General features: G+C 35.4%; 8 protein-coding genes across 9 annotated transcripts; 3 read left to right on the forward strand and 5 right to left on the reverse strand.

The window, feature by feature from the left end:
- LOC100638785 (fatty acid amide hydrolase-like) lies at window positions 1–1,017 on the reverse strand (the record flags this gene model as incomplete). Its single annotated transcript, XM_003390167.3, has 1 exon — window positions 1–1,017. A coding segment is annotated over exon 1 (1,005 nt), but the record flags the coding sequence as incomplete, so codon positions are not given.
- A 1,182-nt stretch (window positions 1,018–2,199) lies between these two features.
- Window positions 2,200–3,180, reverse strand: LOC105314616 (free fatty acid receptor 3-like). The gene has a single exon (XM_011408892.1). It carries the CDS (start codon window positions 3,178–3,180, stop codon window positions 2,200–2,202), a length of 981 nt encoding a protein of 326 aa, XP_011407194.1.
- A 479-nt stretch (window positions 3,181–3,659) lies between these two features.
- Window positions 3,660–4,658, reverse strand: LOC105314617 (free fatty acid receptor 3-like). Its single transcript, XM_011408893.1, has one exon. It carries the CDS (start codon window positions 4,656–4,658, stop codon window positions 3,660–3,662), a length of 999 nt encoding a protein of 332 aa, XP_011407195.1.
- Window positions 4,659–4,961: 303 nt separating this feature from the next.
- On the reverse strand, window positions 4,962–6,108 carry LOC105314618 (free fatty acid receptor 3-like). The gene has a single exon (XM_011408894.2). It carries the CDS (start codon window positions 6,081–6,083, stop codon window positions 5,103–5,105), a length of 981 nt encoding a protein of 326 aa, XP_011407196.1. The 5' UTR covers window positions 6,084–6,108; the 3' UTR covers window positions 4,962–5,102.
- Window positions 6,109–6,511: 403 nt separating this feature from the next.
- LOC109586960 (alpha-latroinsectotoxin-Lt1a-like) lies at window positions 6,512–7,778 on the forward strand. The gene is made up of 2 exons (XM_020003169.1): window positions 6,512–7,364; window positions 7,744–7,778. The coding sequence occupies exons 1-2, from the start codon at window positions 6,512–6,514 to the stop codon at window positions 7,776–7,778; spliced, it is 888 nt and encodes a 295-aa protein (XP_019858728.1).
- Window positions 7,588–10,148, forward strand: LOC109586961 (uncharacterized). Of its 2 annotated transcripts, XM_020003172.1 has the most exons (5): window positions 7,588–8,980; window positions 9,034–9,061; window positions 9,107–9,166; window positions 9,648–9,692; window positions 9,750–10,148. In XM_020003172.1, exons 1-5 carry the CDS (start codon window positions 7,916–7,918, stop codon window positions 10,049–10,051), a joined length of 1,500 nt encoding a protein of 499 aa, XP_019858731.1. In that variant the 5' UTR covers window positions 7,588–7,915; the 3' UTR covers window positions 10,052–10,148. The 2 variants fall into 2 exon arrangements, with proteins under 2 accessions (XP_019858731.1, XP_019858730.1); XM_020003171.1 differs by having other exon boundaries at window positions 9,034–9,166.
- A 4,735-nt stretch (window positions 10,149–14,883) lies between these two features.
- Window positions 14,884–16,708, reverse strand: LOC109586962 (uncharacterized). The gene is made up of 2 exons (XM_020003173.1): window positions 16,642–16,708; window positions 14,884–16,587 (listed from the first exon to the last, which is right to left on the reverse strand). Exons 1-2 carry the CDS (start codon window positions 16,706–16,708, stop codon window positions 15,446–15,448), a joined length of 1,209 nt encoding a protein of 402 aa, XP_019858732.1. The 3' UTR covers window positions 14,884–15,445.
- A 59-nt stretch (window positions 16,709–16,767) lies between these two features.
- On the forward strand, window positions 16,768–20,282 carry LOC105314619 (paramyosin-like). Its single transcript, XM_011408895.2, has 2 exons — window positions 16,768–16,858; window positions 18,816–20,282. The coding sequence occupies exons 1-2, from the start codon at window positions 16,801–16,803 to the stop codon at window positions 20,147–20,149; spliced, it is 1,392 nt and encodes a 463-aa protein (XP_011407197.2). The 5' UTR covers window positions 16,768–16,800; the 3' UTR covers window positions 20,150–20,282.
- Window positions 20,283–23,518: the final 3,236 nt, after the last annotated feature.

Raw genomic sequence — 23,518 nt, forward strand, 5'->3', positions numbered from 1 at the left:
CTTAAGACCAGTGACGCCACAGAGAGATGACGGTATTCGAACTGAGCCACCTCCATCACCACCAAGAGCAATAGGACAGAGACCAGAGGCAACAGCAGCTGCTGATCCAGAGGAACTCCCTCCACAGTAACACTTATCATCATATGGGTTTCTTGCAGACAAATACTCCTTGTGGGGATTGGAACCAAAAACTCCGATACCAAATTCTTGCATATTAGTGATACCAATCATAATAGCACCTGCTTCCACGAGCCTCTTAGCTATGACCGAGCTCTCCTTTATATCGGAACAGACCGACTTAAATGTAGCACCAGCTCTAAATGAGAACGAATCAAACTTGTACTCGCCTTTTATTGCAATAGGAACACCATCCAGCAACGATAGGGGCTTCCCCTTTTTCCATCTTTCAGTCGATTCTTCGGCCATTTTCATTGTGAGCTCGTCATTAGTTTCAATGAATGCCCTCAATGGAGGCGAACGAGAATTAGAAGCTCTAACACACTCGAGGACTACTCTAGCTACATCCACTGGTTCAATACTACCAGACTTATACGCAGCCCAATAATCCAATGAAGATATGCGTTCATTAGTTGAAACGTACTTCCGAGCAATGCCCTCTAGTACTTTTATGTTAGACTGTTCAATTTCTTTGTCTCTGACTGGAGGGGATACTGGAGGATAGAGTGTTGGTGTTTCTGGTATGTACTCGCCGTCAAGGAGATCCAGGTTGCTGTTTCGCTTCAGATGAGGTATTACGATATTTCCAAGTCTTGTGAATCCACCGAGCCTTACCAGCCATCTAAAAGGGTAGCCGGTCAGTATGGGGGCCGACAAACCCTTGAGCTCGTATTTGATGTTTGGTTTATTGGCAGGGTCTAGGAGCTGTTCCACGGGCTCTCTAACCTTTCCTGCTCTCTTTCCTGTACATACTGGCCTCCTAGAGGTGACATAAAAGAAAAGAGAGAGGAATATAAGGCCAACAGCAATTAAACTGGTGAACACCATGTCTTGAATGGGCGGAGCAAATTATTTTTGGCCGCACCCATCAAACATGACTTGCATTCAAAAATTAGCGGGAAATTTAGAGAATTTTAGGTTTTATTTTTGAAGAAAGGTATCCCTCAGGAAATATGTATAATGTGCATGTAAGGTATGTCTAGATCTAGTTTAATTTGCATTTTAGTATATAGATTAGCTCTAGTAAGAGAAAACTGCAATAATTTATTAGGTCTGACAATTAACAAGAATCAATATACCACTATTAAAAGTAATTGATAATCAAAACATGTGTGCGTTGTAATACGTCTTTTATCGACAATAGACAATGTGACTTCCTGTACATATGTCACTCATTAAGTGGAGGATAAAACAGCACCTCCTAATAATTGTAGGCATGAGCCAATCAATTGTATACATCAAAAGGTAATAATATTACTGTATACACGTTATAATGTTGTGTACCTAGTTTGAGCTGATTTCAATCAAATTAAATTTTTATGAATTTTTACACTTGCTCCAAAAAACCATCAGAAATGGCTAGAAGAGAATTCTTTGTTCCTATTATTTTTCCTGATACATATACATGCTCTTATGTTGGGTAGAAGTTTAAGCTTGTTTTGATCAAAATTAAATTTTTTATGAATTTTTAAAGTTGATCCAAAATAGGGCCAAAGCCCCTGTACAGGCCAATTTTCACCAAAAGTGGCCAGGCAGAGTTCTAAATTTTTATAATTTTTTATGATACATATACATGTATTAATGTTGTGTAGACTGATTCCATTCAAAATTGGATTTTTTATAAATTTTTACGCAGCATGCTTCATTAGAAACTTTGGTGACAAATGATAATATGTTATTTATTCTATGACACAACCAGGACTTCTGCAGTTCAATAGCAGTTCCTATCCCTCAAACAAGCAGCTTCTTATTTTTTAAAGCAAGCACATGACAGCTCAGTTGCATTAAGACAATGAGATTTAGGCTAAACTAGGATCCAATTTTAACTTTGATACATTCCTTGAATTGAAAACTTACAACATGTAGTAAAAATTCCTTCAAAAAGTTAATAATAAAATAATTATAGACAACTATTAAAGCAACATTGCAGAAACTATTAAAAACTAATACAATGTGGAGAATATCAATAGTAAAATAATATGTGATGATGAATGATAGCAACAAGAATCCTTTTCAATATATTCATGTTTGACTTGGAGTTGGAAGTGAATATTGTAACTTCTTCATTTGAGTGTAGACAAAATTCTTGAAAGATTTTAGAGAATCCACTATGTCTGGTCTGAAGTATGATTGGATCAATGGTGTTGCTATTATACTGAACTGAAATACAAATACACCAGTAGCATATACTTCATGAGGAAATGTAACTCCAAGACTTACAATGCCTATTGTGAAAGATACTCCATAGCATATTCCATAGGCAAGAAGCATTGATCCAAATATTCCAAAAAGTTTCATTTTCTTCAAGTGATAGACATTTTCCCCTGCTATTGCTGATTGATCACGAATAAACCTACGAGTGAAACAGAACGTCCAGATTGATGTAACTATAATGACAATGATGAAGATTAGCACAGTTGCTATATAGAATAATACAAATGCTATATTCTTTTTAAATGTGATGTAACAAGGTCCATATTCAAAGTGATAATCATACTCTCCAAAACCAAGTGATGGCAGTATAAATATGAGAGCTACAATAAGCCATAGAGCAACTGTGATTATCAGTGTTACCCATGGTTTCATGAACCTCTTGTAGAAATGTGGTTTAACAATAAAGAGGCATTTATCAAATGATATAGCAGCTAGTACTGCTACAGTGATAAAGATGATGAACCAGTTAATGATTCCCGAGAACACGCAAGTTGCTCTTCTCACTTCAAAGGTGCTTCCAAATATCCATTCTTCAGCTCCTGTAGCAACTGTGGTCATTGGAAGGTATACCAATGCATCCAAGAGATTTGATAAAATGAGAGAAGTGAAGAATATTGTTGACGGTTGTCTAAAGGACTTTCTTTGATATAGTGTGATGGAGAGTACAATGATATTAGCAATAAAACCCACCACTGCTTCAACAGCAAATACTGCAGCTAGTACTGGACCATTGATACTACCAGTAGCAGTAAAATTGTCAAGATCTGTAGCAGTGAAATTGTAATCCATTACTGTATAAGAGGCTAAGCTAGCACAACTTCTTTTAGTCTATCTTAAGACTGAATAATTATGTGCTTGTTATAGCTATTATTATGTTCTGTAGAAAGAGGATGTTTTTCTATATTGACACATTGAAGCTTCTTTTGCTAAATGTAAGATTTCTTCATACCCATCAGTCAAAGCTATTAGACTTGCTTTATATTCAAACTCAAAGTTATTGTCAAAAGTACAAATTAAAGTTCATTGGAAGTTAGCATAAGAAAAGAAATGCATACAAGTTTTAACAAAATCAGCATACACAAATTTTATTTAATTTCAATACATGATTTTTTGAACATAATTCACATAAAATACATATTGGCCAGTAATTGTTAGCAAAAAAATAATTAAAAAAATAGTACTAAATTTTACATCACTATAGACAATTTTTCAATAACATCAAAAATATTTAGTGCAGCAACGAGTCTCAACAAAAAATTAAAATTGTTTTAAAATTTATGTTGGGTTTGGAGGCGAATGGGACTTGGAGGTGAATATCTTTGCCTCTTTATTTGAGTGTAGACAAAATTCTTGAAAGATTTCAGAGAATCCACTATGTCTGGTCTGAAGTATGATTGGATCAATGGTGTCGCTATTATACTGAACTGAAAGACAAACATGCCTGTAGCATATACTTCATGAGGAAATGTAACTGCAGCACTTATAATGCCTATTGTGATAGATACTCCATAGCATATTACATAGGCAAGAAGCATTGATCCAAATATTCCGAAAAGTTTCATTTTTTTCACATGATAAACACTTTCCCCTGCTATTGCTGATTGATCACGAATAAACCTACGAGTGAAACAGAATGTCCAGATTGATGTGACTATAATGACAATGATAAAGGTGAACAGTGTCGCAAAACGGAATATTACAAACCCCATGTTATTTTCAAACGTGATGTAACAAGGGCCATAGTCAAATTGATATCCATACTCTCCAAAGCCAACAAATGGCAGCATCATTATTAAAGCAATGATCATCCATGGAATAACTGCGATTATTAGTGCTACCCATGGTTTCATGAACCTCTTGTAAAAATATGGTTTAACAATAAAGAGACATCTATCGAATGATATAGCTGCTAGTACTGCTACAGTGACATAAAGAATAAACCAAAAAATAACTCCTGAGAACAAGCAAGTTGCTTTTCTTTGCTCAAAGGTGCTTCCAAATATCCATTCTTCAGCTCCTGTAGCAACTGTGGTCATTGGAAGGTATACCAATGCATCCAAGAGATTTGATAAAATGAGAGAAGTGAAGAATATTGTCGACGGTTGTTTAAAGGGCTTTCTTTGATATAGTGTGATGGAGAGTACAATGATATTAGCAATAAAACCCACCACTGCTTCAAGAGCAAATACTGCAGCTAGTACTGGACCATTGATACTACCAGTAGCAGTGAAGTTGTCAAGATCTGTAGCAGTGAAATTGTAATCCATTACTGTATAAGAGGGTAAGCTAGCACAACTTTTGTAGCCTATCTTAGAACTGAGTAATTATATTTTTGTTAGCTGTTATTTATGTTCTGTAAAAAGAGGATGTAGTTGTATATTAACACATTTAAGCTTCTTCTGCTAAATGTAAGATTTCTTCATGCCCACACTTGTTTTATGTTCAAAAAGATCATTAAGAGTACAATTTAAAGTTCATTGAAAGTTAATATAATAAAACAAAGACATAAGGATAGTAATAAATTTATAGGTTTAAACATGAACAAATTTAATTTTAATTTCAATACTTGATTCAACTAATACAAGATGCATATTGGCCTATGAATTGTTAACAAAAAATTTCTAAGAAATAGTACTAAATTTTACATCACTATAGACAATAACATGAAAAATATTCAATTTAGCAATGAGTCTCAATGAGAAATTTAAAATTTATGTTGGACTTGGAGTTGGAGGTGAATATTGTAACTTCTTCATTTGAGTGTAGACAGAATTCTTGAAAGATTTCAGAGAATTCACTATGTCTGGTCTGAAGTATGACTGGATCAATGGTGTTGCTATGATATTCAATTGAAGTATAAACACGCCTGTAGCATGTACTTCTTCAGAAAATGTAACTGTAAGACTTATAATGCCTATTGTGAAAGATGCTCCATAGCATGTTCCATAGGCAAGAAGCATTGATCCAAATATTCCAAAAAGTTTCATTTTCTTCAAGTGATAGACATTTTCCCCTGCTATTGCTGATTGATCACGTATAAACCTACGAGTGAAACAGAATGTCCAGATTGATGTGACTATAATCACAATGATAAAGATGAACAGTGTCGCAAAACGGAATATTACAAATACCATATTTTTTTCAAATGTGGCGTAACAAGGTCCATATGCAAAATGATATCCATATTCTCCAAAACCAACTAGTGGCAGTATCATTATAAGAGTAGTAATCATCCATGGAATAACTGTGATTATTAGTGCTACCCATGGTTTCATGAACCTCTTGTAAAAATATGGTTTAACAATAAAGAGACATTTATCAAATGATATAGCAGCTAGCATTGCTGCAGTGACATAAAGAATAAACCAAAAAATAATTCCAGAGAACACGCAAGTTGCTTTTTTCTGCTCAAAGGTGCTTCCAAATATCCATTCTTCAGCTCCTGTAGCAACTGTGGTCATTGGAAGGTATACCAATGCATCCAAGAGATTTGATAAAATGAGAGAAGTGAAGAATATTGTTGACGGTTGTCTAAAGGACTTTCTTTGATATAGTGTGATGGAGAGTACAATGATATTAGCAATGAAACCTACCACTGCTTCAACAGCAAATACTGCAGCTAGTACTGGACCATTGACACTTCCAGTAGCAGTGAAATTGTCAAAATCTATAGCAGGAAAATTGTAATCCATTACTGTATAAGAGGGTAAGCTAGCAAAACTTCTATTAAAGACTGAATAACAATGTTTTTGTTAGCTATTAGATCTATATGTTCCGTAAAAAGAGGATGTTGTTCCATTTTGACACATTGAAGCCTCTTGTAAGATTTCTTCACAAAATTTTAGCTCTTGTGAACTTGACCATTATAAACGGACACTTTCTTAGATACATTATAGATATCCTGTTTCTATTTGAACCAAAAAATTACACACAATTTTTATTGAAGTTTGTTAGGCAAACTGAAAATTAATTGGCTATTCCGGAAGTTTTGAGGATGGGAGAGGTCTTACCGTCTTTATCACAGCACATAGATATAGTCAGGCGGGCACAGAGAAGGACTGTAAAGGCCTAGCTTACCCATTGAGGCTAATAAGATTTGGACGGAGGCTGGAGGCAGGCAATGGCAGACAAGTCAAAAGGTGCAAGTAAAGCTGAAGACTTTGGATCATGGGCTGGGGATTCAGATCCAGACATCATCATGGAAGTACTCACACTAGCCCTAAAGAATAAACGTTATAAAGAGGCCATTCCCTCGCTGCAGTGCTTGATAGAAGTGGACTATCATAAGGCACTGAGCTTCACATTAAACAACCACTTTCATCTTAATATAGCTTTTCTTCATCATGCTGTTGAAGGTAATCATGTTGATGTAGTGAGATTCCTTATCGATGAGTGTGGCTGTAATCCAACAGACTTTAATCAAGGGATAAATAAAAGTAGCTGTAAAAATTCTTATGATATCACTGTTGAATATGAATCACTTGATGTGTTGAAATATTTAATCAAGAATCACAAGCCAACTTGTGTTGCCATTGAGAAACTTTTTTCTAAAGCTGTCAACCATGTTAGCAGTTTAAAGTGCCTCGTTAATGGAGGTATCATTGATCCAATGGTTAGATATAATTTCTATGGCACAATACTTCATTGGGCAGCTAGTGAAGGCTCAGTTGATGCCCTCAAATATTTAGTTAATGAATGTAAGTGTGATCCAATGAACAATGATAGAGGTATTAAGTTGACGCCTCTTCACTTAGCTACATTTAAAGGTCGACCAGAAGCTATAGAATTCTTATTATCAACAGGTAAATGTGATCCGATGGCTAAAGATGAAGATGGTAACACACCATTAGATTTTACTGAAGGGAATATTAAAACTTGTTCTATTTTCAAAAAGTTTGGTCAGATCAAGACATCGTTTCCAGTCGATTCCTATGTTAACGTCCTCCTTGTGGGCAATCCTGGAGCTGGTAAAAGTACTTTAAATCATGTCATCATTGACACAGCTACTGGCTCAATTGTTCTTGGTTCCTTTAGAAACGTTGGAGGGGTAGTGCCTTGTACTGCTGGCATCATTCCTTATAAACTACAACACAGGACACTGGGTAACATCATTCTTCATGATTTTGCTGGTCATTCAGAATACTACTCTAGTCATAGTGCTGTCATTGAGAATCTGTTACAAGGTTCTGGTGGTGTGTTCCTGATAGTAGTCAATATATTGGAGAAGGAAGCAGTCAAACAGCTTCATCAATGGCTAACAGTTGTGAGGAATGAAGCACAAAAAACTCTTAATCAATGCCATACTATTGTAGTAGTAAGCCATGTGGATGAGATACATGATTCTGTTCAAAGGAGGAGAAAGGAAGAAATACAGGAGATTATTGTAAGGGAAAGGTGTGTTTACGTCTTCTTAGATTGTCGTAAGCTTGGTGGGAGTAGTGTAGTTTCCTTTTTTAAAAAGTTGTCCAGTGCCTGTCAGTTCATTCGTAATACAAATGAAAGGAACTTGAGTCTTTATTGTCACATGACGTACGGTCTACTGGAGGAAAGGAAAGGAAACATACTCACCCTTTCTGATGTATGGTCTGCAGCTGAGGATACCAATAGTTATGTCATACCAGATAATAGGGAAGAAATTCTTGAAGTTCTTCATGCGTTGCACTCAACTGGTTTAATCAGTGTTTTGAAACATGAACACAAGACATGGGTTGTTGTGAATAAGGGTATACTACTAACTGAGGTGAATGGGATTCTCTTCGCTCCAGAGATATTCAAACAGCATGTCAACATTGCTAGCAATACTGGTATTGTTAGTGTGTCTGGTCTGACTAGACTCTTCCCTAAATATGATCCTGACATGTTGATCTGTTTTCTAAAGAACATGGAACTATGTCAAGAAATACATCCATCTTTTTTAAAGCTAACAAACCTCCATCAGATAGGAACAAAGGAGAAAAAGGGAGGGACAAGAAGGTTGCTGTACTTTCCTTGTCTCCTAAACATGAAGAGACCTAGGGAGATGACTAATCAGGTGTATCAGTTTGGTTGGTGTCTACAATGTACCAATAAACATCATTTCTTTCCTCCAAGATACTTCCATGTCCTCTCATTACATCTTGCTCTTAAATTGGCTCTACCTCAAGAAGATGACAAGTTAAATCGTCGTTGCACGTTTTGGAGAAATGGTCTTTACTGGTTTAATGGCCATGGTGTAGGATCACTTGTAGAGATTGTGGATGAGAGCCAGTGTGTACTAGTAATGATGTCCTGTGAGAAAGGTTGCAGTGACAATATGGTATCTCTAAGAAGAGATGTGATAGGAGAGGTAATGAGTGTTCAAAAAGAGTCCTGTCCCACTCTAGAGGTAAAAGATTTAGTTATTGATCCTAAGGATCTAGCCTATCCTATGAAAACACCAAGAGGAAGGACAATGTATAGCGTAAAAGATATACTGTCTGCTATTGAAAAGGGAGAAGAGTTTGTAGTAAAGTCTAATGGTACTAAAGGTGAAAAGGTGAAGGAGATCCTACCTTATGAATCATTATCAGATATTAGGAATATATCTCTATTAGGAGATGATATTGATGAGGTAACTGACATCAGTTATTACAAACATTCCTAAATGTTTATTATTTTTCATAGGTAGATGGAGTGTGGGTGAAATGTAAAAGTAAAAGAATAACAACCATTAATTGTCACTCAACAACAACTTTAGGTGAGAATACTAAGAGAAATAGTTGGCAAAGAAGTACCTTAATAATGGAAGAAATTGGTGGTAAGATAATTTATTGTGAAAGTGTATGATATTTTATTGTTGCTTTAGTATAGTAAGTCAGTTTATAGTAAAGGTATTTGTAGTTTCTTTTCTCTTGACTTTTAGTTTCAGTTATTGTTATGCCATTTTGTTTATTGTTATCAATTCTAAACGTAACTGTATATCCCCAATATTTTGTTTATTCTAAAAGTTTGTCATTAAACAATACTTAGTAAAAAGAAAATAGTCATGCTATGTTATATAACTTAGCATGTGATGCTGTGATGTATCATTATGGCAGTATCCAATGACTCATACTCAGGCTGATGAAAATGCCAAATTTTATTAAAAAAATCAGTGGAGTGTTGCTAATATAAACATGGAGCATGTTCAAATTTTAATTTTATTTTTTGCATCAGTTTATAGTTGCTATGTAATGTACATGCATCACTTTTGTTAACATGCATGGCATGTAATATTCAACAAGTATTATTATTTGTAGATATTCAGATCATTGAATTAGAAGATGCTTATTCTGATGTACTTGGTAAGATAGAAACAAATCATCACTTATTACTGATCAATACATGATACATCCACACAGATATTACAGATCTTGCTAAAGTCCTTCAAGAATTAGAGTCAAATCAACAGTTTGATTACACTGATTGGTATCACTTGGGCCTATACTTAGGATTATATGAGCGTACACTAAAAGCAATAGAAGAGGATAATAGAGGGAGATCAAAGAAGTGTCTAATTGAGTGTATATCTTGCTGGCTAAAGGGAAAGGATGGAGTAAGAGAGACAAGAGGAGGTGGATCAAACTGGATATCATTAGTAGCAGCACTAGATGCAATGGGAGCAAGGAAAGTTGCTAAAAACATTAGAATGAAGTATTTCTAATTATTATCCAAACTTCATATTTGTGGCTTTACAGTATGTACAATTTTTTATAACTTTTTAATTTCAGTAATAAAAGAATTTGTTATACCTATTGTAATTGTTTGAGACCTTTTCTTAGCCATTTTGTTCAAAGATCTGCCACCGATAAGAGAATTAGTGTCTCATATTGTATTATCCATCTCCATCATACCCATCTAACTTTGTACTATTAAATTCTGTATTAACTTGACCGTATCCTGTACAGTACTGAAGTGCATGGCCTAACTGTGGTTGTGCATCTCTTTAAGATCAATAATAGGATGTCATGTATAATTATTAATGTACTAAGACTCGGTTTTCCTAAATTTGGTTTTTATAAAGTTTAATTAATCCATTGACACACAACCTCCTTGAGTCTCTCATCTCCTCCTTCAGTAATGTACTGAGGGTACTTGCACATGAATATCTTCTATCATTAAAAGTAGTTACAATAAAGAAAGCAGCTTCCTTTTCCACACTAAGATCAAAACCATAACCATACCTTAATTCATGCTCACATTGGTGTAATTCATCTCAAAGTGACTATGCAAGGCTGTGGTATAACTATTTTAACTAACTGTGCTTTAAACCTGGTTTACACTTACCACAAAATGCAACAGAAACAATTAACCGCAAAATGCCAATTTTATGTCACCTTCAAAGAGTTATTGCAACAGATCGCCTACACAATTTTGACCGTTACATTATGATCAAAGTTACTAAAAAATGGCAGAAACATTAAGTCAAAAATAATTCATTATATTAGATAATACAAATACTTTATTCTGATATTATTAGCAACCTCTGTCTCTCCCATTGCATCTAGTGCTGCTACTAATGATATCCAGTTTGATCCACCTCCTCTTGTCTCTCTTACTCCATCCTTTCCCTTTAGCCAGCAAGATATACACTCAATTAGACACTTCTTTAACTTTCCTCTGCATTCATCTTCTATTGCTTTTAGTGTACGCTCATATAATCCTAAGTACAAACCCAACTGATACCAATCAGTGTAATCAAATTGTTGATTTGATGTTAATTCTTGAATAACTTTAGCAAGATCTGTAATATCTGGGTGTATCATAATAATAAGAACATTATAGCTATAATCTTTTAAGTCTTACCAAGCAGTTTATTAATGAGTGTTTCTTTTACTTCATCAGTGATTTCATGTACTTCTAGATAAATGATACTAATGACATACATGTACATGTTTAATTGTTACTTGTTCATACCAAGCAGTTTATCAGTTTGTGTTTCTTGTACTTCAATACCCTTTTCATCATGTACATCAGTACCTACAATGTAATAAAACCAAGGCATTCTTAGTTAGTGAGTATCAGGAAGGTAATACCTGAAGCTAGGTATATAATACAATATGTACCCTAACTTTACCCATTGCAAAATTATAAACGTAGTTTAGTTTGGGGCTATTGCGTACTGGTAAATACATGTATGTAGTGTATATACTTTACCAAACTGTCCATCACTATGATGCTTCGAAGTACTCCCATGCTCCTCTTTTTTCTTGGTTTTGGTTGACTTTAATCCTTCATCTGCCTACACACATTACAATAATTATAATAATTATATAATATGCATAATGCACGTAAGTACCTCAATATTATGTCCTCCTAATAGAGATATATCATTAATATCTAATAATGATTCACATGGTAAGATCTCCGTAACTTCTTTACAGCTAGTACCAGTAGCATTTACTAAAAACTCTTCTCGCTTTTCAATAACAGACAGTATATCTTTTACGCTATACACTGTCCTTTCTCTTGGTGTATTCACAGGATAGGCTAGATCTTTAGGATCAATAACTAACTCTTTTACCTCTAGAGCGGGACAGGATTCTTTATAAACACTCATTACCTCTCCTATCACGTCTCTTCTTAGAGACACCATATTGTCACTGTAACCTTTCTTACAGGACATCATTACTAGTACACACTGGCTCTCATCCACAGTTTCTACCAGTGATCCTACACCATGACCATTAAACCAGTAAAGACCATTTCTCCAAAGCGTGCAACGACGATTTAACTTATCATCTTCTTGGGGTAGAGCCAATTTAAAGGCAAGATGTAATGAGAGGACATGGAAGTATCGAGGAGGAAAGAAATGATGTTTATCGGTACACTGTAGACACCAACCAAACTGGTACACCTGATTAGTCATCTCCTTAGGTCTATCACTAGACAAAAGACATGGAAAATACAGCAACCTTTCAGTCTGTTCTTTACTTGTTTCTACATCCTCTACTGCTAACTGATGAAGGTTTGTTAGTTTAAGGAAAGATGGATGTATTTCTTGACATAGTTCCATGTTCTTTAGGAAACAGATCAACATGTCAGGATCATATTTAGGGAACAGTCTAGTTAGACCAGACACACTAACAATACCAGTATTGCTAGCAATGTTAATGTGCTCTTTGAATGTCTCTGGAGCAAAGAGAATCCCATTCACCTCAGTTAGTAGAATACCCTTATTCAAAATAACCCATACCTTGTCTTCACTTTTAAGAATACTGATCAAACCAGTTAAATGCAATGAATGAAGAAGCTCAGCAACTTCATCCTTATCATTTGGTAATACGTAGTTGTCACAGTGTTTAGATGCATAAAAGCTAGAGTTAGTATATTCTAGAGTTAGTATATTCTCTTTTCTTTCCTCCAGTAGACCGTACATCATGTGACAATAAAGACTCAAGTTCCTTCCACTTTTATTACGAATGGACTCACAGGCACTAGATAACTTATTAAAGAAGGAACCCATACCATCCCCACCAAGCTTACGACAATCTAAGAGGACACTATCACACATTTCCCTCATAATAATCTCCCGTATTTCTTCCTTTCTCCTCCTTTGAACAGAATCATGTATCTCATCCACATGGCTGACTACTACAATGGTATGGCATTGATGAAGAGTTTTTTGTGCTTCATTCCTCACAACTGTTAGCCACCGATGAAGCTGTTTGACTGCTTCCTTCTCCAATATATTGACTACTATCAGGAACACACCACCAGAACCTTGTAACAGATTTTCGATGACAGCACTATGACTAGAGTAGTATTCTGAATGACCAGCGAAATCATGAAGAATGATGTTACCCAGTGTCCTGTGTTGTAGTTTATAAGGAATGATGCCAGCAGTACATGGCACTACCCCTCCAACATTTCTTAATGAACCGAGAAGGGTAAAACTAGCAGTGTGATTGACAACATGACTAAGAGAACTTTTACCAGCTCCAGGATTACCAACAAAGAGGACGTTAACATAAGAATCAACTGGATGAGACATTTTAATCCGACCAAACTTTTTAAAAATAGAGCGAGTTTCAATATTCCCATAACAAAATGGTGTTCTACCTTCTTCATCTTTAGCCAATAGATCACATTTACCAGTTGATAGTAAAAACTCAACATTTTTTGATTGTTGTGCAATTGCAGCCCAGTGTAGAGTTGTCCACCCATAAACATTATCAGATCTATACATTGGATCACAGTTATAGTCATAAATTAAATATTTAAGTACATCAACTGAGCCTTCCCTAGCTGCATAATGAAGTAATGTTAAGTTACCATATCTCTTTGAGGGATCGATGTCACAGTCATTTATGAGGCACTTTAAAGTATCAATGTGCTGGACAATTTTACAAGGAAGGCTAGTAAGACTGAAGTCAGTAGGTCTGCTACATGGACTGAGTAAATATTTCAATACATCAAATGACTCACATTCAACTGCAATGATATAAGAATTCATCCTCTGGTATTTAATGAAGTCCCTTGGATCCCAGCCACACTCATCAATGAGATATCTCACCACATCAACATGGTTACCTTGTACAGCATAATGGAGAAAAGTAAGCCCTCGGAAATCATACTTGAGTGGATATTTTGTGAGTTGTGGAAGTTGTTCCAAGGGCAATGTCTTAGCCTTACTATCTGGTTTTATCAAATTCTGGAGCAAGGGGATAGCTTTTTGATAATGCTTATCCTCAAGAGCTAGGTTAAGCTGCTCAACGACATAGCTAAGGGCCTCTGCTTCATTTGAGGAGCTTGCTTCTTCAGCCATTGCCTCGGCCATTGCGTTTTCTCCGAGGTTTCTTCCTTCCATCATAGAGTTGCTACAGCTATGCCTCCTAATTAATTAAAGGAGGAATAACCACACCCACAAAAGCATGGTAGAGATATAGACTACGCGAGAGACTACGTCATGTACGTGTGTATGAAGAGAGGTGTACAGGTAAAGTTCATGAAGTTTTGTATGAAATACAATTATAGTTATGTTAGGAGATGAGGAGCCATTCTTCAGCAAAGAAATTCCATCAAAAGGAAGCTTGAACACTTGTCAGTCGAGTCGCTCATATAGATCACGTGAGTTCATCGGGCTTCCTGTATCCGCCATTCCCACTAATTTTAATTTCCCACTAAGGTGTTACTCTCCTCAACAGAGGAGGCAACAAATTAAAAGAAGAAGAAGATAAATGTAGCTATGGTGACAGCACCAAGATGATATCGACATTATACAGACGTGAAATATGAAGAAGAGACAAACCTCTCCCACTACAGACAAGGGCAGACAGAGCGAACGTCATCATGATGACCCATAGATACTATAGACACCAAGTGGATTATGAAACCAGAAATGGATTGTACATGAAGAGACGACGAGGGTAGACACCATGGTTGATCAGTTGAACACAAATCAAAGAGAAAGAGCTGGAAAGATAGATAAATAAATGACTGATGCAGCTGTGCATAGGTCTCGAGCCACCAGATGATACAAATCACATTGTTAGTCGATTTCTCCAGCTTAACTTAACAAAATTATCAGTTGCTAGATAAGTTTCAGTTGTGTTGGAAAACCACTAATAAAGCTCAAGCAAATCTTATAATTTGTCTGATATATATTATCAAAATATTTCTTGATGGACCACATCCAATAAACTTCACCCATTTTTATAACAAATGAGCATATCCAGTGATTGGGCAGTGAATTCAGATAGATTGGGAATTAGAAAGTGGGTGTATTGGCAATGATAAGCAAAATAATAGCAAAATTCCTATGAAGAAGTAAGATAAGGTGTGATTGAGGTGTGGATTGTTTATTCTGGTCCTTTTACCTACTAAATTTGTGAACCACATTACAATCATATTACAGCCTTAATACCACCCAAGTATTCATTATAGTATAGTAGAGAGTATAGTTATGTGTGATTATTATCTTGGACAGGTGCATTCACTCTCATTGTTTTTAGAATTCATTATTATCAAGTCAAGAGAAAAATATTACTGTATACCGAAGGGAGAAAAGTCAGAAAACTGAGTATGAAACAATAATTAAATTAACTATATTCAAAGTTTAATCTTTTTTTATTTTGTTTTGAGCATCTTTTGGTGTTATTGTTTCTTCGATAACTTTTATTGGCTTGATTTCATTCAGAACTGATTTGCTAGATATACCAAGAGAGAGCCATTGAGCATAGAGTGTGATTGCTTGTTTTTGAAACGAAGGAGCTGCCACTGCTGCCTTATCTGTAACTCTCTTCTTTAGATCAGCACAGTTGTTGCTTACATCTTCCCATGCTGTACTGAAAGTCTGAAGTGTAACTGTAAGACCGTTGTAATTACAAATAATGTCCTGAAGACCTTGAGCTATATTTTCATTAGATTTTATCTTCTCTCTTGCCTCATTTAATTTGTTTGCTAGTTGTTGCAATTGTGAAAATGCTCTTGCTGCCTTTTGCTGTTGCTCTCTAGCTCGTGCTAAATGATGTTCTGCTTCACGTCTATGAAACCTTTCTTTTATTTCGTACTCCTCTACCAGGTTCCAATTAATAGCTCTTGCTAATGTGCATATTAAAAATTTCCATCCTTCACATTTTTCCTCCTTCTTTCTTTTCTCATGGTCAGCATTGTATCTTGCCTGGTCAGCTTGTCTTTGAGATTCAGCAGCTGCAGCTTGAGCATTTCTTAAGTCAGTTTCAGTGCGTGCCTTTTGAGCTTGTAATCTTTGTTCTTGTTTCTCTATTTCATTCTTTTTGTTCTTTAGTTCACCTCTACTGCTATATATTTCTTTCAATAGTGAGGACACTTTGTCACGACCAGTGCTGGCTTGCAACTCAATATCTCTGGCTTCTTTTGCAAGATCATTTGCTAGGCTGCCAACTTCATCCAACAATATAATGTGTGCTTCACCTTCCCTATCATCAGAAATATGCTCAAATGCAACATGCAATTTTTTCAAAGCCTCGTTTGATTTCTCCTCGAATTTTTGAAAGGTCAAAATGGTGGCAACCTGAAGCGAAATAATATCATTACGGATGGACTGTGCTTTATCCTTGAATTCTGTCTTGTATGCCACTGCAGTGTAAAAACCCATGTTAGCACCTATCCCCAAATCATTAAAAGTGTTTGTAAGTGCTTTGTCATCAATCCATCCAGTCCATGGTACTAGATAGACTAGGCTAGAATCTTTTGTTGGCAGGTTTGTTAGTGAATACTCTGTACATCAGATAAAATTAATTAAGAAATAAATAATTATTTTTGTGGACTTACTGATATCTCCAACAATAGCAGCACAGTAAATCATGAAAAATGCTATCCTGTATTTGACATGGATCATTTTTGTGTATTAGATTCTTATATCTATATGCCTAGATCTAGATATTCGAGTAATTAGAGCATGATTTTTTAGCCTAGAGAAAGATCACTGTGATGCCGACTGGATTGTGTCGATTGTGTGTTTTATTTCTGCTGTGCAGTGTTCTTTCATGTAAGTTAATTTATTTTTGACTCGTCGGTGTTTTAGGTGCTATATTTTAATGTCCTGGAGTTTAGATTTTACTTTCATTGTTGCTAGCTGTCAATAAAGCTGCCTCTACGGTCCCTTGCCTTTGCTGTGTTCAAGTGATACTTGTTCTTTTTCCCTATTCACTCTCTAATTATGTTGTTTTTTTTTTCCTTATAGCAGAAGAATCTAAAGCATTTAGATGTAGATCTATCTAGGGGCGAGCCTATAGAGCTGTTGCAGGGATGTAATCAACGGGGTAGGCGAGGCTTCCTGTCGGCCATCTTGAGTGGCAAGAATGTACACGCAACGAATGGAGGAATGGAAACAAACTGCGATTTTTCATCAAAGAGATATCATACTTCACTGCAGAATATTATAGAGACTTCTTTACTCAATATCTTCATCTCCTACCTTGCATTAGCCTGGAATGTCAACTGCAGAATTTATTTAATTTTTTTTCTCCATTCCCCCATTCATTCTTAGCCTTCTTGCCACCCAACATGGCGGACAATTTAGCTCAATTTTAGCCACACCCTCCCGTTGATTACTTCCGTGCAACAGCTCTATAATTTTAGGAAGTGGATATTGGTCCGGCAGCCGGACGCCTACTTCAGGGCTATTGATCCGGCAGTCCGTTGTTCTCCGTAAAACAGCTTGTTCGCATGCGCAATAGTGCAAAATGGAACTTAGTCTTTTTATCAAGAAACCCTAATCCCAAAACCCTACAATCCCGGAGGCTAAGATGTACGAGAGGGTGCTCTAAAAACTAAACACTAAACCCCAATCCCAACCCTACGACCCCGGAGGCTAAGATGTACGAGAGGGTGTTTATTTTTAAAAAAGTAAAAAAAGTGATTTAAAAAGAAAAAAAAAATCAAACATTGAAGCATAGTTTCAGTCAATAGTCCCAACAGGATTCGAACCACTGACCCCATCCGTGCAATCCAGACCAGCCTCTCCACTGCACCACCGCAACCCTGCTGTATCATTGTTGCTGATTGTCGTATTTATACTTGATATCTGTATATAAAATCGTGTATTAGTATACTGGGGCCGGCTTCGCCCCAGTATACTATATAGGGACTGCCGGACCAATAGCCCTGAAATAGGCGTCCGGCTGCCGGACCAATATCCACTTCCATAATTTTAAACCACACGTATCTCCAATTATAGCCTTGCAAAAATGCAAAAAAAATTCTCAATCACTATGACAGTTGGCAAAGTGTTCAAAGGTCTAAGACTATTAAAGAAGAGGGAGGAATTAGCTAGGAACTTATTATTAACCAAAATTTTTGTGGCTCAAAATTCATTCTGTGGCAGACTTTAATTTACTTTTTGGCCACCTTAAACGTGTTAAATTTTCACAATTTTTAGGAAATATTAATTTTTCAATGTTTTAATTTCGCATTTTTTTAAAGCCCTATAAGGTGGTCGTGTTGAAGATTTTTTCGAGTTAATAATTATTGCTTACAGTAAAATATTGAAAATTAATTCCATGAAATTTTGTACCCATACTGTATTTTAGCATGTATGATTAGGTCATTACCTTATTTGTTATAAGCATAGGTGAGACAGTATAGCTCAGTACTACATGTATGTATAGCTCCAAATTTTTGTCAGTCAAAAAATTTGTCAAAATCTTAATTAATTTTTTTCATTTCTGTTATAAAAAAATCAACATACTCACATGGAGTGAAAGCTTTGTTAGTTAAAAATTTTGTCAAATAATAGTGCCTACCGTGATGATAAGTTTTAACGAAATTTTTGACTGACAAAAATTTGGAGCTATATGGTATAGCAATCCATGTTGCATATGGTATAGCAATGCATGTTGTATTTATTTTTAAGCTATGTGTTTGCAAATTCTTTTAAGCACTTCACTACAATTAATTATTATTTTTGTTGACTAACTGCAAATATAATATTTTTGTTATAATAGACATAGTGGCCAACAGTGAAAGCACAAAAAGACCATGTGATGTAACAATTGGTCAGGAGTCATACTCTGTATTGGAAAAACCTCCAATTCATTCACTGCTAGTTGAAGAGGCACATGAAGATGTCACCATCACAATTAACTTATACGAAATGCCAAAAGATATGCTACTAGTTGCATGGTCTTTGCATTTAGCTGAAAATGGGCTTGTTTCTTATCCTGTGATTCAGGGAAAAGTAAAGATGTCACAAATTCAAATTTTACAATTGACTGACAAATCTCAAGTGGCTATCTCTGATTTTGCAAGAGCCAGTATCAGAGTAATTGATAGCTTGGAGTCAACACATTACCACCTTTACAATGGTAACATAGAAATGGCAACAAAAATTTATGCCTCTGTAGCAAAAGAAGCTGAAGAAATGGCTGAAACAGCAAGGACTCTTTTGAGAAAGTATGATGAAGAAGTTCAAAAGTTGAAAGACATTTTAAATGAAACATATAACACAAAGCAAGAAAATTTGAAGAAGAAGACAGATTCAGAGGTTGAAAAGGGAAAATTATCATCTGATATCAAGAAATTGGAGGAACTCAAAAATCAAGCACATAAGAAATTTGTAGAAATGGAGTCATTGTTTAATGAGGCAAAGCAAAGTGAAAAGGATGCCCTAGAAGATGAAAATTTATTCATGAAGTTTATAAATGGCATAACTAGCTGGTTTTTTTCAAGGTATGATTTTTTGTACATGGAACAAAATAAAGATGCTGCAATTGCTTTTCAAGCAGCAAAGTTTAAATACTTTGAGGAAATGGAAAAAGTAAGAGATGCTAAGAGTGCTCTTATAGCAAACATTGCTGAACTTACCCAAAATATGTCAAATATAGGTGATGTGCAGAAACTGGCTGATGAAGCTATTGAGTCTCTTCAGAGTGTAATTGGTTGGTTGACCAGTGTTGTAGCAGACTTTTCTAACATAGCAAAATTTTGGGATGAAATGAGAGGACATCTAAATGATTTGCAAAAGGAAGAACAATTGAAAAATGCTCTGTCCCTTAAAGATGAAAATGAAAGAGAAAGAATCCTTGATTCTAATGACTTTAAGAAGGCTCTTTTGAATCATTTTGCCAAGTGGATTGCAATGCATGAGATGACAAAATTTTTTCGCCACATAATGAAACCTGTCAGAGATGAATTAGCAAATATAGTGAGAGGAAATTTGAATGAAGAGGAGTCGAGAGAGAATATGAAGAGAATAAATCAAGAGCTGTTTGCTGAAGAAGCAAGGAGGCGCAAAAGAATAAAAGCAATGAAAAGAAACGAACCTCGAGATGAACTTTAAGCTCTCAAGAGAACTAACTAAACATTATAACTGACTATAGAATTACATAGGATATAGCATTAGATAGGATTGTTTGCTTTTAGTTTTTTTCAAATAGGCACAATTAAAATTTGAATTACTGTACTTAAAAAGTTAAAATTTAATCAGCAGTTTAATAGTTTGGGCGTGGCCCTTTTATCCACACCCACGAAACGTAGATATTAGAGTAGATATTAGAGTACAATGAATGAGGATGAGGATCGAGGAGGCATTCTTCAGTAAAGATATTTCATCAAGAGGAAGCTTGAAATCAACTTTCGGTTGCTCATATAGATCACGTGATAAAGGTAGCTATGGTGACGAGACATGCCCCTCCCACTACAGATGAGAGCAGACAGACCGAGCATCATCACAGCAGCCAGAGGAGAGATGACGAGGGTAGACACCATGGTCGATTGGTCGAACACAAATCAAAGAGAAAGAGTGGATACCAGCACTGATGGGTTGTCGTCGTGTGGAGTGTTATGAATGGTTGAATAGGATTGAGGAGGGGACTTCTGTTGTAGTTTTTAGAGCTAGGGACATCAGAACAGGTGAGTGGGAGGGGATTATCAGGTAAGATTCTACCTACAATGTATATTCTGTTTGAAATTAAAGTTAGGATTGCTAGCCATAAACCCTGTACTAAGTACAGTGTATTTTGTCAAGAGAGGGTGTTTTAATTTGTATAATTTTGTCTGGTGTTTACCAACTTTTAAAGGTTACTCAAAAATCAGGCCAAAGTCCCTTTATAGTACAGGGACTTTGACCAAGTTTTGCCAAAAATGAAAAGGAGAGAATTCACCATTAAAATTTTTTTCAAATACATATACATGTTTTTACGTTTTGTAGAAAGTTTGAACTAAGTCCGATCATAGTTGGATTTTTTACGAATTTTTAAAGCTGCTTAAAAATTGGGCCAAAGTTCCTGTACTATAGTACAGGGTTGTTGGCCAACTTTCACCAATAATGACTTGGTGAGAATTCTCCATTTTTATTAAATTTTCTAAAGCACAATGCTTTTATGTTGTGTAAAAAGTTTCAACTGATTTCAATCATAATTGGATTTTTTTACAAATTTTTAAAGTTGCCCAAAAATTGGGTGGCCAAATCTTATTAAAGATGGCAAGGAGAGATTTCTCTATTTTTGTTACATTTTTCAATTAATTTTTATATTATGAGTGGAGATCAGATACATGTTGTGGTACATACATGTACATGTTTTATACACACATGTACATGTTCATTTACAATAAATGTACTTTGGGATTGGTTGCATTATTCTCTCCTCTCTCTTTTTCTTCTCATAAAGATGAGACAGTTGCTCCGAAGAAGTTAAAGATGGGAAATGTTTCCTATTACATCACTAACTGAGATCAGTACTTTACAGTATGTTCCCAATGTGGCCTGCTAAGAGTGAAACGACTAAGAAATCAGTGAGACCAAAGAGTCCAACAGCACCTGAAGGAGGAGCATTCTTTTTTAACCAAAAAGTATTTTAATAATTAATAAATTAGAATTGGCTGAAGCCTTGCAATAGCATAAGGACATTCATTATGTTTAAGAAAATGTGTTTCATGCTGGCAAAAGTAATGCATTTTGATGTGCATTAATCATATTCACAGTCTAGAGTGGTTTCAAATTAATGTGCATCAATGCACATTACTCCCAGAGGTCAATTGATGTGAAATGATACATACATGTAATTCAGCTGCTAGTGTGAACAAGATCAATGCGCATTATTTTAGCTGCATCAACAAAGTAGAGTTGTACCGATTACCGATAAAATAATCGGAATCTGCAGATATATGCCATTTTTTATCGAATCTGAATCAGTTAAGTTCATTGCAGATTATTATAACTATTAATAATTAATAATGAAAGTTATTAACTGCAGCATATGATCCAAAATGTCCAAAAAGAAGGTTGCCAATATGGCAGTACTTCACTTGTTAGCAAAGAAGCTACATTTAAATTAGCAATTGCAACTCTACAACAAAGCACATCAAACTTGATCAAAGTGCTTCAAAAATTATGCCAGTGTGAAAAGGTCTTGTATGCACATGTATGATACAAAATGTGATTATTTTAGTGGTTGTTATTTAATTTTTAATTATTTTTATTTGGTATTAGGGTAAAGATGGTGAAGACAAGAAGTTTCAGTTACCAGATTCACAACCAGGGAAAGCTAGATTTACTTTAAAATTCTAACTTTGCTCCTTACTCTCTCACCTCTCTTCTTTTATAATTTTTTTGTTAAAGAACAATTGAGATGTAAGTTGGACACAAATAGGGCCTCGCATAACCAGACTCTAATTTACCGAATAAGAGTCTGGTGTCACACCTACCCACCTACTTAAATTACAAAAGGGGTGAGTCTGGCTGTGCAAGACTAGGGTAGGTTACGGTAGACAATAAAAATCAAGTAATAAGTTAACAAAAAAGAATTTAACAGTTATATATGTATAACAAGTTATTAAACAAGCTGGACAAACCTACATCATCACACCCATTCCCTGATTTGACCAATAGCTGGGCTATGAGGCTCTAGCTAATAGTTATAATGTAACTGGTGCCATCAAAAAAATTCCTAATGTAATGTGAGAGGTATTCACTAATATTCCTTTTACCAAATGAAATTCATTATGTTATTGACCACATTTTAGTTCATATTTCAGCCTTTTATATCGAGTATATTCATTATAAGCTTACCCACCCTTTGTACTTTCACTGTATATACATGTACATGTTTGTGGGATATTACCTTAGACTGGTGTCTCTTTTTTCAATTCATTGTGGTATAGTATATGCACACCCAAGTTTATTTACTACACTACATGTACCCACCTTTTGCACTTTTATGTCATGTGGTTCATTCTTATTTGTTAGACAATCCATAATAACAAGATGTCCTGATAATCATAATTAATAATCAAAGATAGCAAGAATAGTGATAAAGGAGAAAGTCAGAAAACCCTAAGAATATTAGTTAGCTACAAACAATTATAAATGGAACTACAGCAGACTAGATAAAGAAATCATTAACATCAATTGTAATTTTAGAGTTCATCTTTTTTCATTTTGTTTTGAGCATCTTCAATAGCTTCTATTGGCTTTACTTCACTGAGGAAATACCTGCTAGCTTTACTAAGGGAGAGCCATTGAGCATAGAGTGTGATTGCTTGTTTTTGGAACAAAGGAGTTGCCACTACTGCTTTATCTGTAACTCTCTTCTTTAGATCAACGCAGTTGTTGCTTACATCTTCCCATGCTGTACTGACGGTCTGAAGTGTAACTGTAAGACCGTTGTAATTACTAATAATGTCCTGAAGACCTTGAGCTGTACTCTCA

The sequence above is a fragment of the Amphimedon queenslandica genome, unplaced genomic scaffold, assembly GCF_000090795.2.
Source record: "Amphimedon queenslandica unplaced genomic scaffold, v1.1 AMPQUscaffold_12731, whole genome shotgun sequence".
Taxonomy (NCBI): domain Eukaryota; kingdom Metazoa; phylum Porifera; class Demospongiae; order Haplosclerida; family Niphatidae; genus Amphimedon; species Amphimedon queenslandica.

What these genes read in the sequence shown, in the direction of transcription:
- LOC105314618 (XM_011408894.2), bottom strand. Translation starts at nt 6,083, where the DNA reads ATGGATTACAATTTTCCTGCTATAGATTTTGACAATTTCACTGCTACT.
- LOC109586961 (XM_020003171.1), top strand. Translation starts at nt 7,916, where the DNA reads ATGACGTACGGTCTACTGGAGGAAAGGAAAGGAAACATACTCACCCTT. An exon ending in AATAATGGAAGAAATTGGTG is followed by an intron (nt 9,167 to 9,647) that starts GTAAGATAATTT and finishes TATTATTTGTAG; the next exon opens with ATATTCAGATCATTGAATTA. An exon ending in TGCTTATTCTGATGTACTTG is followed by an intron (nt 9,693 to 9,749) that starts GTAAGATAGAAA and finishes ACATCCACACAG; the next exon opens with ATATTACAGATCTTGCTAAA.
- LOC109586962 (XM_020003173.1), bottom strand. Translation starts at nt 16,708, where the DNA reads ATGATCCATGTCAAATACAGGATAGCATTTTTCATGATTTACTGTGCT. An exon ending in TGCTATTGTTGGAGATATCA is followed by an intron (nt 16,588 to 16,641) that starts GTAAGTCCACAA and finishes TCTGATGTACAG; the next exon opens with AGTATTCACTAACAAACCTG.
- LOC105314616 (XM_011408892.1), bottom strand. Translation starts at nt 3,180, where the DNA reads ATGGATTACAATTTCACTGCTACAGATCTTGACAATTTTACTGCTACT.
- LOC105314619 (XM_011408895.2), top strand. Translation starts at nt 16,801, where the DNA reads ATGCCGACTGGATTGTGTCGATTGTGTGTTTTATTTCTGCTGTGCAGT. An exon ending in GCTGTGCAGTGTTCTTTCAT is followed by an intron (nt 16,859 to 18,815) that starts GTAAGTTAATTT and finishes TTGTTATAATAG; the next exon opens with ACATAGTGGCCAACAGTGAA.
- LOC109586960 (XM_020003169.1), top strand. Translation starts at nt 6,512, where the DNA reads ATGGCAGACAAGTCAAAAGGTGCAAGTAAAGCTGAAGACTTTGGATCA. An exon ending in CAATCCTGGAGCTGGTAAAA is followed by an intron (nt 7,365 to 7,743) that starts GTACTTTAAATC and finishes TTCTGTTCAAAG; the next exon opens with GAGGAGAAAGGAAGAAATAC.
- LOC105314617 (XM_011408893.1), bottom strand. Translation starts at nt 4,658, where the DNA reads ATGGATTACAATTTCACTGCTACAGATCTTGACAACTTCACTGCTACT.